Below are 12,427 nucleotides of genomic sequence, written 5' to 3'. Positions count from 1 at the left end.
TGGAGGTTCCCAGGCTAGGGGCCAAACTGGAGCTATAGCAACTGGCCTATACCACAGCCACAGCCACGCCAGATCCGGGCCATGTCTCTGACCTACACCACGGCTCACAAACCCCTTGATCAAGGACAGGGACTGAACCAGTGTCCTCGTGGATGCTAGTGAGGTTCCCTTCTGCTGAGCCACGACCGGAACGCCAGTATTTGCTGACTTTTACTGAATCCCTGCGGTGTGCCTGGTCCTGCTGTGGATGCCAGTCGACCTCCACCCCCAACCTCATGAGATGCCAGAACTCAGGAGGCCCAGGGCTGTCAGTTTTATACTTTAAATATTTGAGAATCTTAGAATAAAAAGTGGCAGTGCTATGGGAACACAGGCATGGAAACCAACACTGGGGATGACTAAGAGAAATAGTGGGCTTTCTTCTAGCATCGTTGGTTCGAGGCAATTCAGAGGCCCTCCCAGCAAAGCAGGAACCTACCTGCTCATTCAGGATCCCATCTCCATCAGCATCCTCGTCACAAGCATCTCCGATGCCATCTCTGTCTGCATCTTCTTGGCCAGAATTTGGCACGTACTTGCAGTTGTCCTAAGTCGGAGAAACACAGCTCAGAGAGAGAACTTTTGCCTTTTTTTTTTTAAATTAAGTTATTGAGGTATAACAAATAAAATTGTAAGACATTTAAAGTGCATGATGTAATGACTTGATAGACATATATTGTAAAGGGATTCTCCCATCATGTTAATTAACACATGCATCACCTCACATATTTATCCCCCTTCCATTTTTTTTATGGCCACACCCATGGCACATGGAAGTTCCTGGGCCAGGGATGGGATCTGAACTGTAGCCGCAATGCAAGATCCTGTAACCCACTGCACCACAGTGGGAACGTCCCCTCTCCTTTTTTTTTTTTTTTTTTTTTTTTGTCACGCTCACAGCATGCAGAAGTTCCTGGGCTGGGGACTGAACCCATGCCAGAACACTGACCTGAGCCACAGTGGTAACAACTCGGATCCTTAACCCGCTGTACCACACGGGAACTCTACCCCTTCTTTTTTGCTGAGAACACTGATGTTCTACTCTTTTAGCAAATTTCAATTATACCACAGTGTTAACTATAGTCACCATATTACACATTAGCTCCTTAGATCTTATCTCAGAAGTGAAATTCTCTTCCCTTCCACCAACTTGTCTCCATTTCCCCCACCCCCATCTCCCACCTCTTAAGTCAAAAACTATTTCTGACCTCAAGTCTGATTGGGCCTGCCCTGCTTTCTTTTTTCTTTTTCTCTTTTTGGGCTGCCTTGCAGCATATGGAATTCCCCAGCCATGGACTGGATCTGAGCAACAGCTGTAACCGAGGCCACAGCTACGGCAACACCCGGTCCTTGAACCCCCTGTGCCAGGTGGGGAATCGAACCTGTGTCCTGGCACTGCCACGACACCGATAATCCTGTTGCACCACAGCAGGAACGCCCCTGCTTTACTGCTGGCTGCTTTGGTACATTTGAGATACAGCTACTTAGAAAACACAATTTTAAATGAAACCCCCAGAACCACTCCCTCATATAAGATGTGGCTTTGGAAAGCCAGACTCGTGTGTGTGTGTGTGTGTGTGTGTTTTCCCATCTGCCCTCCTTACTTTTTTGCAGTTTCTGGCAGAGCACGGCAGTTCTTCGTCTGGGTAACTGTCGATGTCCACGTCTTTTCCACAGATGTAGCCATCACCAGCCCAGCCGACCCCACACTGTGAAGGGAAAGCCCATCAGAAAGCCTGGGAGCTGAGCCTGGTGGGAGGCTCGGTGGCCGACAAGAGCCTCATCCACAGAGGGAGGGCCCAGAGCCAGAAAGCTTTGTGGGGTAGGATTTTAAAGCTATTACTTTGAGCTTGGAATAGTCTAATGGTTCAAAATTCAAAAGGCACAAAGAGAGGTAGAGTGAAAACTTCTCTCTCCTACTCCTTGGCTCCGGAACTGAGGCAATCCTCATGAATACTTTCAGAGGCAGGCCAGGCAGAGACCAGCAAACACACATTCTTTTGCTCCTTTTGTCCTTTAGCACAACTGGTAGCGCAGATATGTACACTGCTCTGCACCTTGATTTTCATTTAATATTATTTTCCTTTTGGGGCTGCATCTGCGGCATATGGAGATTTCTAGGCTAGGGGTTGAATTGGAGCTGCAGCTGCCGGCCTACGCCAGAGCCACAGCTCTGCAACCTACACCACAGCTCATGGCAACGCTGGACCGTTAACCTACCGAGGGAGGCCAGGGATCGAACCCACATCCTCATGGATACCGGCTGGGTTCTTAACCTGCTGGGCCACAATGAGAACTCCCCACACCTTGATTTTTTAAAGAAATCAACATTATATCTTGCAGCTCTTTCTGAATCACTGCATGTAGTCTGTGTCATTCTTTTTAATGGGCACAGATGTATCATTATCATACCTAAGGTGGAATGAATGCATGTGCCTCAATTAATTCAACCAGGCCCCCACTGGTGAGTGTCAAGTTGTTAAAACCTTTTTCTATCGCTAACAATGCTGCCACAAATAATTCTAGTACATTGCACATGGGCTGGTTTCTTAGTGAGAAATTCCTAGTTCAAAGGGTATTTGTGTTGGCAATTCTCACTTACTGGCAAAATGTTCTCCATATGATAATCTGATTTCTTCTCCCAGTGGAAATGAATGCACACATGGGTAGAGTGGCTGCTGTGGTCCTTTCCCTATCATTCTGGAGCCAGAGTCATATCTCTGAAGCGAATGGTCTTCTAGATCAATTTCTACCACAAGAGGAACCTTCCACGCTGCTTTACCTCTATTCTTTTCTTTGAACAGAAGTGCTTTCCCACAGGGGCACTGCTGGGTCTGTGTGTTTTCTACTTCCCTGGAAAGGTCTACCCGAGTTCCATGGCCACCATCAGCCGCTGAGAGCAAGCCTTCACAGTCAGCACAATAGGCATTCATGTAACATTTATTCCACACCATTCTATTGCCATTTTCTCTAATACTTACAACGATGCCGCAAGGTCATCATGATCCGTTTTTTCCAAAAGAGTCAGCTCAGCTCAGAGTGGCTAAGTCCCTTGCTCAAGGACTCAGAGCTAGGACTCGAACGCAAGATGGCCCAGTTCAGTGTCTTTGGCCACTTACAGTTAGTTAACATGCCCTGTGAGTTCTCCCTCTGATATTCCATATCCTAGTTGGCCTAACTAAAGGATGAATGATAAACCCCAGGCAAAGGAAATCCTTCCATAAGTAGTCTCCTGGCCTGGGACCTGGGAGCTCAGTCCAGGAGCAGGATGGTGGCTCACAGGAGAACAGGCAGAACAGCAGGAGAACACAGGAGAAGTGGGCCTGGAAAATGACAGGGAATCAGCAAGGCAGTGGGGGAGGAGGGGGTAGTACGAGGGTCGAGAAGAGAGTCAAGGCCAAGGGAAAAGAAACCTGATACAAGTAAATCTTAGATTTCCTGCCCTCATTAATCAAAATAAGGTGATTGAAGACCAGTGGCTTTCTCGGCGGCAGCCTGTCTGTTCTCATTCCTCTTCGGCAACCAGAGATTTAGGAGGCAGGATTCCAAAGAGACCCCTCCCATAACTACCCTTATTTCCATTCAGTTGCTCCTGCAGGGCCTTTAGGAGGCTTAGAAAGCTCAGCCATGGGGTCTGGTCCTTGACTCATTTTTAAGGAAGAAAAAATTTTTCCTCTAAGAACAAATGCATTTTTAATGAGCCATTTTCTGGCAGATTATTTTGGTAGTCGCACCAAGTGTATTAATCCTTTACCATCTGTCGTTGTGCCTTATTACAAATTCAAAAACATATTAAGAGCCCCATCACCCACCATCCCAGGGGAGTCATTAATTTGTGCACCGAAAATGAGGATTTAAACACAGATCTACACTTGCCTCTCAATGGGAATAACCATGCCCCATCGATAGGAGTAAGAAAAATTGTTGATTTTTCCTCCCCCTTTGACCCAGCTTGTTCTTCATCAGTTCTTGTTACAGACAGACAATCTGCATTGCTGGACAGCGCTAACGTCATTACAGCTATTTCTTTAACTGAGCTGTGATTCGTCTCATTTTTTCCTATTTGAAAGAGACAGTCTCATTGTAGAAAATTTTACGCACATAGAGAAATCTGAGTTTGAAGTATAAAGGAGAGAGAAAAAGTCTCCCAGAACCCAACCTGCCACTCAGGGTGATGGCCAGGAACCCAGTGAATCCCAGACTCTGAAGGGCCTGGCTCCCTGGGGAGGAAGCAGGAGGCGAGCAGCTGTGGAAGCTGGCTGATTCTGCCGCAGTGTCTAGATTCCGGGGAGCATGAGACAGGAGGCGGGCTGGCAGCAATGTGCCTCCTTCCTCACCAAGAGCCCCCTACACACCTGCCGGGCCGGAGACTCATGCGAGGCTGAACCTGTGCTGCTGTCTTCCTGGCCTCCTCCTGCTAAGTCGGATTCCCAGGCTGGGAACCTTAGGGGGGAAGGAGAGTGAGCACCCACTGAGCTGCTTCTGAACCTGGCGGAGGCGGACGCCAAGAAGAGCGGCCTCGGAGGAAGAAGGTTTCTCTCCCAGGGTTTACAACAGCAGATCCCCACTCCCTGCACTGCGGCTCACCCCTCTGGGGCGGTCAGCCAGATGTGGAAACTGGACATATTCAGGGTGAGGGCAGAAATGGCAGCTGTATGCGCACAGAAACAGGCAGCATAGCAGTCGGGAGGCAGGAAGGTGCTCTATTCTCTCCTGCCGCTCATTTCCCAGGCCTTACACCGAGGGTGCCCACCGCTCAGGGGCTCTACCACTGAGGGATCCAAGGGGCTGGGGTCGACCCACAGCCCGAGGCGGAGAGAAAAGGTGGTGGCGGATGGCAAGGAGGATTTCAGGCTGCTCCCCGAAAACTCTGCTGACTCTTACTACCAGCCCTTGTTTCGTTGGATGGGAGTGTTTTCCTTTTTGAGTCCTTTTACCCCGAGGCAAGAAGAAACCCAAGAGGGATGGGACTTCAAATGGAAGAGGGAAAATGACAAAGCCAGGGACCGCAGGCTTACCACACACGTCACATCCCCCTGCCTCTCTTCGATACACTGCGCGTTCACACTGCAAGGGTTCAGCTCTGGATTTCTGCAGTTTCTCTCCATTTTGCAGCCCCTCATCTGATCGCCGATGTACCCTGGTTTACAAGGCCCACAGCGGTAAGATCCCTGCAAAGAGAGGAAGATGATGAGCCAGAGGCTCAGAACTGTGAGTGAGCAGAGGTCCTGTGAATGTGCTCATTTCTAGAGGGTGATTGATGCCAGGACGAAGTGAGCCCCATGCCAGCTTTGGCTTATGTGTGTGTCTTATAAGATTGTGAACGTGTTGGGGGAGACACCACCAATATACCCAGGGTCTTGGTGGAAGCTGCAGCAGGCCACAGAGACGTGCAGGAATAGGACGAAGGCAGAAGAGTGGCCGGTGAGCCAACCCACTTTGACTTGCCAGCCTCACTGTGGAGGGAAAGGGCTGAAAGCTCCAATCAAGTCCTGGGAGGTGGAGTGAAAGGACTGCTCTGGGGACAAAGGACATGGTTTAATTAAAAAGCAAGTTAGAGGGAGTTCCTGTTGCAGTGCAGCAGAAATGAATCCAACTATTATCCATGGAGATGTGGGTTCGATCCCTGGCCTCGCTCATTGGGTCAGGGGTCCAGCGTTGCACTGGGCTGTGGTGTAGGATGCGGATGCAGCTGGGATCCTGAGTTGCTGTGGCTGTGGCATAGGCCGGTCAATTCAAGCTCTAGCCTGGGAACTTCCAGATGCCAAGAGTTTGGCCCTAAAAAGCAAAATAAAATAAAATAAAAAGCAAGTTAGAATTTTTTTTTTTTTTTTACTGTTCCTTTGCCTTGTTTACAATTGATTTTTTTTTGTAAACAATCAAGTGACAAAGAAACAGGCACACAGAGAATTCTTTTTTTTTTTGTCTTTTCTAGGGCCACACCCGTGGCATATGGAGGTTCCCAGGCTAGGGGTCTAATCTGACCTGTAGCCACTCTGATTGGGCCCCTAGCCTGGGAACCTCCATATGCTGCAGGTGTGGCCCTAAAAAGACAAAAAAAAAAAAAAAAAAAAAAAACTTCAGAAGCAGTAAGTCCCAGTATATGCCCAGGCAGTATAGCACTGTGGGTAGAACAGGGCTCTGCAGCCAGAGTGGACATCTTATGAGATGTGTAGCCTTGGCCTAATGAGTTAATTCTCCTTGTGCCTCAGTTCCTTCAACTGTAAAATGGGGATAATAATAGTGCCTATTTACAGGTTGGTGTAAGGATCAAAAGAAGTGACCTGATATTTATCAAATGCTTTGACATATAACGAAACTAGGAACCTAGAGATTTAAAACCTCTGCCAGGAACATACAGTAAGGGAGAAGCAGTCCTACCTGGAGTCAGTGGTTCTTTCAATGACAGTCTATTGTGCCACGCCTATCACTTTGGAAACAGTGGACGGGAACTTTGAGAAATGAAACCTAGATCTGATTACATTTTAGACCCCCTAAGTACTATCATTTTAATTTACTATAAATGACTTTTGGGAAGTTCAATGAAAATAATGAATACCGTATGGAAATTGCATTGTTGCCAGTAAAATGCTTTCTGGAATACGAAACTATTCATACAAACTAAGAAGCTCTTTAAAAAATACAAGATTGGTAACATTTTATTCATTAAGTATTTATCCAAAAAGCTTTGATAGAAGATGAACAAGTTTGGCATTTATAAAATTAAGGATAAAATTACTCTTTTTTTTTGGCTGCTGCATACAGCGGCTTGATGTGGGATCTTAGCTCCCAGACCAGGGATTGAACCTTGGCCGCAGCAGTGAAAGTGCCGAGTCCTAACCACTGGACCACCAGGGAACTCCCATAAAATTACTCTTGTGTTAAAAACTTTTTCAGCACAAATTTTTATCCTCATTTGTCAATCAAATATATTATGCCCACGAGTTTTCCACGTATTTTGGGGTTATAATTTATAGTCATATCCTCGTTTTAATAACTGGTCTTTGATAATAGGAAACATGACAAATACTCACCAAGGTGTTAACACAGATAGAATTGAGAACACATGCTCCGTTTCGACACTCATCAATATCTGTGCAGACCTGGTACAGAAAAGTTTAGAGAGACACTTGTTTTAAGTAGACATGCACATACATTTCACTTCGTTTTGACGTCTTTGTGTGAAGCTTTGACACAGAATTTCAGGTAGGCTGGCGATCAGAGCATCACTTTAGCCATCTCCCTGTGTTTGTACCCATCTGTACTCAACCTAATTTCAAGTTGATAGATAGATACCAGAGAGTCAACTACCTACCTACCTACCTACCTATCGTCTTTTTAAGGCCACACATGACGCATATGGAGGTCCCCTGGCTAGGGGTTGAATCGGAGCTATAGTCGCTGAATATCCCATGCGGGATCCCAGCTGTGTTTGCGACCTACACCACAGCTCACAGCAAGGCCAGGGATTGAACCTGCGTCCTCATATATGATCGTCAGATTCATTTCTGCTGAGCCACGATGGGAACTCCAGACTCTCTGGTATTTAAAGCTGTTCACAAAAGACAACTTATCCAATTGTCTGTTCCACAACCTTTTTAAATCAGGAAGATTCTTTTTCATCCTGCTTGGACAGAATGCATTTCTTCCACCCAGGGGATCCCTTTCTTCAGTTCTGAAAAATCCTTAGCTTCCTTCTGCTCCCGTTCTTTCTATTCCTTCCTTAAAATTACAATTAAACAAACACTGGACTTTCTCAATCGCCTCTTAACTCTTCACCTCAGTGACTCTGAACCTCTTCTCCCTGTTCTTCCTTATCTTTATTTTTCTGGGCTAAATTATAGATGATTTCCTTAGATATCCTTTCCAGTCTATAAATTCCCCACCAGCTGTCTTGCCCATCTATTGAATTTTGAATGCCAATGAGTTTATACATTTATAAAATTATACATATAATTTTAAAAGAAAATTTCAAAGTTTATTGGATCTGTATTTACCTAGAACAGTTTGTGGCTTACTTCAGATTATGAGTAAATGCTTTCTGCATGAATAAAATAATAAGATGGATGTGCATTTCTATCAAAACTCTTGCTGGCTACGTGATTTTGCACAATTTCCACAAGCATTCTGAATCTCAGTTAAATTGCCTGCAAATTGAAAGTAAGAGTTTCTTTTTCAAAGCATTACTATGATAATTAAGGAGGATATCATATATGACATAATTAATAGGAGGCCAATTAATTGAGCTTTCTTCCTCTTTTACCTAGAGTCCCAGTTTTTACCATTTCAAGATATACCAAAATCTGCAGTCTATTCTTTGCCTAAAAGAGGTAGTTTTCGTCTCTACAACATTCACATATATTTAAAACAATTTTTTTTCACTGAATACATTTTACTTGGCTATTTTTGAAAACTGCCTCTTTTCTTTTTTCTTATATTGCCCTGTCCCTCAACTATGGTGTCTATTTTTTCCTTTTTCTCCTTACCTTTTGAACTTATTTTACATTTGTTATTTTTCCTCATGAGTGCTTCTTTGTCTGAAAAATCCTTAGCCTCCTTCTGCTCCCATTCTTTTGAGTCTTGTCTTTAGGGGCCCTGCCTTTGCTTGTGGGTGTCCCACGGGTCCTGAGTTTTGGAGTCTCTTCCCAAAGTGATATGGCTTGGACATTAGCCAGGGTCCTGAGGATTTTACAGCTCCAGGGCTGTTTTTTAGGTCAATTTGGGGGCTTGTATTTCTGTATTCTAGGTGTAACACTGATTTGGAGCTCACAACTGCATGTGGTACAAGCTTTGATTGGCTGTGGGCAATTCTCATTTTTGTCAACCATGTCCCAAAGCCGACATCAAGGTTCCTGTTAATTTTGGGGGCTAAGGAAGTTTTCTCACCTCCTTGCGATGAGTGGTGTAGGTCTCTGAGGCTTCTGGCTTTCTTCAGGGGTGTGAGGTCTTTCTAAAGGTTCAAGACTGCATCTGCGGTACCCACACAGGGCCTGAACCCCAGTTTCCCACTTGAATGACCTACACCTAGGTCCCATCTTTCACGAGCTGCTGTGGCATTAGCTTGCACCCACAGCTCTGACTCTGAATTCCCTCTTTGTTTCCTGAACCTGCACATTTCCTTTTATTTCTTTTGATAATGGCATGCATTAAAATTTAGTGTTAAGGGAGTTCCTGCCATGGCACAGTGGTAAGCAACCTGACTAGTATCCATGCAGATGCAGGTTTGATCCCTGACCTTACTCAGTGGGTTAAGGATCTGGTGTTGCCGTGAGCTGTGGTATAGGTCACAGAGGTGGCTCGGATCCAGCATTGCTGTGGCTGGTGCGTAGGCTGGCAGCTGCAGCTCTGATTTGACTCCTAGCCCGGGAACTTCCATATGCTGTGGGTGTGACCCTAAAAAAACAATAAAGAAACAAATAAATAAAATAAAACTTGAGTTTGGTCAACCATGTTGCTAGAAATCCACTGGAGGCACTCCTGCCTAGCTTACAAAAAGCACCTATTTCTTGAAGTCTATTTTCCTCGGTTTGGTCTTGGAGATTTTGTCGTTAGAGAAGAGGAAGAAAAACTTTAGGTCATTACTCCCATGGCTTCTTGTTATTCCTATGTGTCTAACTTGCCTTTTTCTAGTCTAAAAAAAAATGATGCCCTCTAGAATCCTTTGATAGGCAGCTAGCAAATAACGAACCTCGTGCCCTTCTTCAAAGCTAATAATTTTCCTAAGGTAGTAAAATATATTTATAGACCAATCATTTTTAAGGGCTGAAAACATCAAAAAGAATTTCACAGTCAGTCAGTTAAATAATGACTGGGATCTAACAGAACATTTGGAAATAAATGCAGACTGTCACCAAGTGCTCAAGTGCTTTATGGCAATTTATGGCTTAGAAGAAGAATGGGGGTTTCCTTAGGGGATTATTTCTACTCTTGAAATCCTCTCCTCTCTAAAACAGCTTCCGATCAGCAACAGTGACTTTATAAAAGTGATCTAATTCTTCCAAGCTTTTATTTCTTTCCCCGACTCTTCAGTTACTCTGTGGGACAAAATGCTCAAATGGCTACCAACAAGTCTGCATCAGGCTGTGAATTCAGTATTATCCCATTCCCTGTTTTTCTTTTCTTTTTTTTTTTTGTCTTTTTGCCTTTTCTATGGCCACTCCCTCGGCATATGGAGGTTCGCAGACTAGGGGTCTAATCGGAGCTGTAGCGACTGGCCTGTGCCAGAGCCACAGCCACACAGGATCCGAGCCACGTCTGCAACCTACACCACAGCTCACGGCAACGCCAGGTCCTTAACCCACTGAGCGAGGCCAGGGATCGAACCCGCAACCTCACGGTTCCTAGTCGGATTCGTTAACCACTGCGCCATGACGGGAACTCCTCATTCCCTGTTTTTCAAGTGAATGCCCCATTTGCAAGCTTCCTCTTCATGAGCGCTGATGAACAGATATATTCAGAAATGAGTTGGAAAACTCCCCAACCACAGTGCATCGGGATATTCCACATGGTGCTGGTTGCTCAAGGAGGTCAAGGGTTATATGGAAAGAGACAGGAACCAATCAGACGTTTTCTGTCGGTCATTAGAGATTCAAAGACCCTAACTTCAGCCCACCTGCTTGTTTGTCTTGGCAAAGTTGATCCCAACACCCTGCACTGTGGGCCCCGTGAAGCCCACTGGGCAGGCGTCACATCTGAAGCCAGGAGCCAAGTTCACGCAGCGCACGCCTGGGTAGCAGGGATGGTATCTGCACTAGAGAGAAACAAAAATTCAGTCTTCAGCCACATGGAGCAAACACTCTCAAACTTCTGTTCCTCTATTTGCACAAACTTGTTGATTCATTGAACCATCCATTTTTGGGGGGTGGTTGAAATGATAAAGGCAATAGAGGCTTCCAATTGCACAGTTAACTCACAGAATCCCTGACTCACATGGCCTGGTCTGGAGGTTGCCTTATTGTGGGCTTTGCATATGACAGAATAATGCACAGCGAGATGGAAAGGGTCCTTGGTATTAACCAGTCTCTCTCTCAATGTAAATTCCCTGACATTCTAACTTGGAATTTTAAAATCTCTGTGAGAGGATGGTGCTGCTGGACCACTTGTCAGCTGGCTGTTGGTTTTAATGCCTTTGGACTCAACTGACTACTGAAACGAAAGCCAAGGCACTGGTTTCCTCAGTAAGATGGGATCCATCAGGAGCTGTGCCTGCCTTCGAGCCCTATCAAGTCCACGGTTGTTCCAAAGCTTTCTTTCACGGTCTAGGAGATGTGTTCTGATTTTTTTTTTTTCCTAACCACTTCATCTAATGTAAAAAACATGACCACTTCCTGCCCTTTCAAAAGGAGGAAAATTCCAGCTCACAGACAAAAAACAGATGCAGTTCTATGAAACATGGGCAGATGTTCCTCCAATTGAGGGCTTAGCAGAGACCGTCTTAATTGCTTACTACCTGGGGACAGAATAGCTACCCGAGCCTGCAGATCCGTGCATGTGAGCTAAGCTCCTTCCCGCCTCCCTGTGGCCTGATGGGAGGGGAAAGGCACACGCCGGGGGCAGCCTTGCTACCTGCTATCAACCCTGCTTTAAGGCTGGACTAGTGGACACTGAAATAGTCTCCTTCAGAGGCACTGCCAGCCAGTCAAACAGCCTGTGTTTGCTGAATGTCTTTCCGGCTCCATCTATGGGCACTTTTGGTTACTCATAGGTTACAGAGCCTCCTCAAAAAGGTCTTGCTGGGAGTTCCTGTTGTGGCTCAGTGGTTAACGAATTTGACTAGGAACCATAAGGTTGTGGGTTCGATCCCTGGCCTTGTTCAGTGGATTAAGGATCCGGCGCTGCCATGAGTTGTGGTGTAGGTCGCAGACACGGCTCAGATCTGGTGTTGCTCTGGCTTGTGGTGTGGGCCGGCAGCTGTAGCTCTGATTCAACCCCTAGCCTGGGAACCTCTATATGCCTCAGATGTGGCCCTAGAAAAGACAAAAATACAAATAAATAAATAAATAAATAAAACAAGAGAGGAAAAGGTCTTGCTGGTTTGAGATTCTTCTCGCCTCCTCTATTTTAGGAAGCCTGAAGATATCAGTTGCAACCCCTGAAATACACCCTTACCGAAATCTTTCCCCTCCCACATTTGCAAATGAGTGGGAAAGAAAACCAACTGTAATAGAGACTACTTAAGAGAAATACTCAATGTTAAGAGTTGAAGGCCAGTATATCTCAGCCCTGTAGCCACACCATCCTATGTCTCTGGAGACAGAGACATGGGATCATGGCCCCAACTGTGTCATGCCTCCTCCTTCCCACAGCTCATGTGTCCCTAAGGATTCCTGAGGGAGTGGAGTTGGTTTTAGCAAAAATTTTGACACTGACATTTGTAAGACCTGAGGGA

General features: G+C 45.7%; 1 protein-coding gene and 1 non-coding gene across 2 annotated transcripts in view; both read right to left on the bottom strand.

Annotated features, from left to right (window-relative positions):
• The window catches only part of THBS4 (thrombospondin 4), a 50,431-nt gene that overhangs the window by 14,820 nt on the left and 23,184 nt on the right, over positions 1 to 12,427 (bottom strand). The window contains exons 8-12 of the mRNA XM_047778185.1: positions 10,652 to 10,789; positions 7,074 to 7,142; positions 5,058 to 5,210; positions 1,644 to 1,748; positions 479 to 586 (exon numbers count right to left, since the gene is read on the bottom strand). Coding sequence (XP_047634141.1) covers positions 479 to 586; positions 1,644 to 1,748; positions 5,058 to 5,210; positions 7,074 to 7,142; positions 10,652 to 10,789 — 573 coding nt within the window. The remainder of the gene's footprint in view (positions 1 to 478; positions 587 to 1,643; positions 1,749 to 5,057; positions 5,211 to 7,073; positions 7,143 to 10,651; positions 10,790 to 12,427) is intronic.
• Positions 6,826 to 6,897, bottom strand: TRNAE-UUC (transfer RNA glutamic acid (anticodon UUC)). Its single transcript has one exon. It is a non-coding gene; the product is annotated as a tRNA-Glu (tRNA).

Source organism: Phacochoerus africanus, chromosome 4, assembly GCF_016906955.1.
Source record: "Phacochoerus africanus isolate WHEZ1 chromosome 4, ROS_Pafr_v1, whole genome shotgun sequence".
Lineage (NCBI taxonomy): Eukaryota > Metazoa > Chordata > Mammalia > Artiodactyla > Suidae > Phacochoerus > Phacochoerus africanus.
This window is presented reverse-complemented; position numbering and strand designations above follow the sequence as displayed.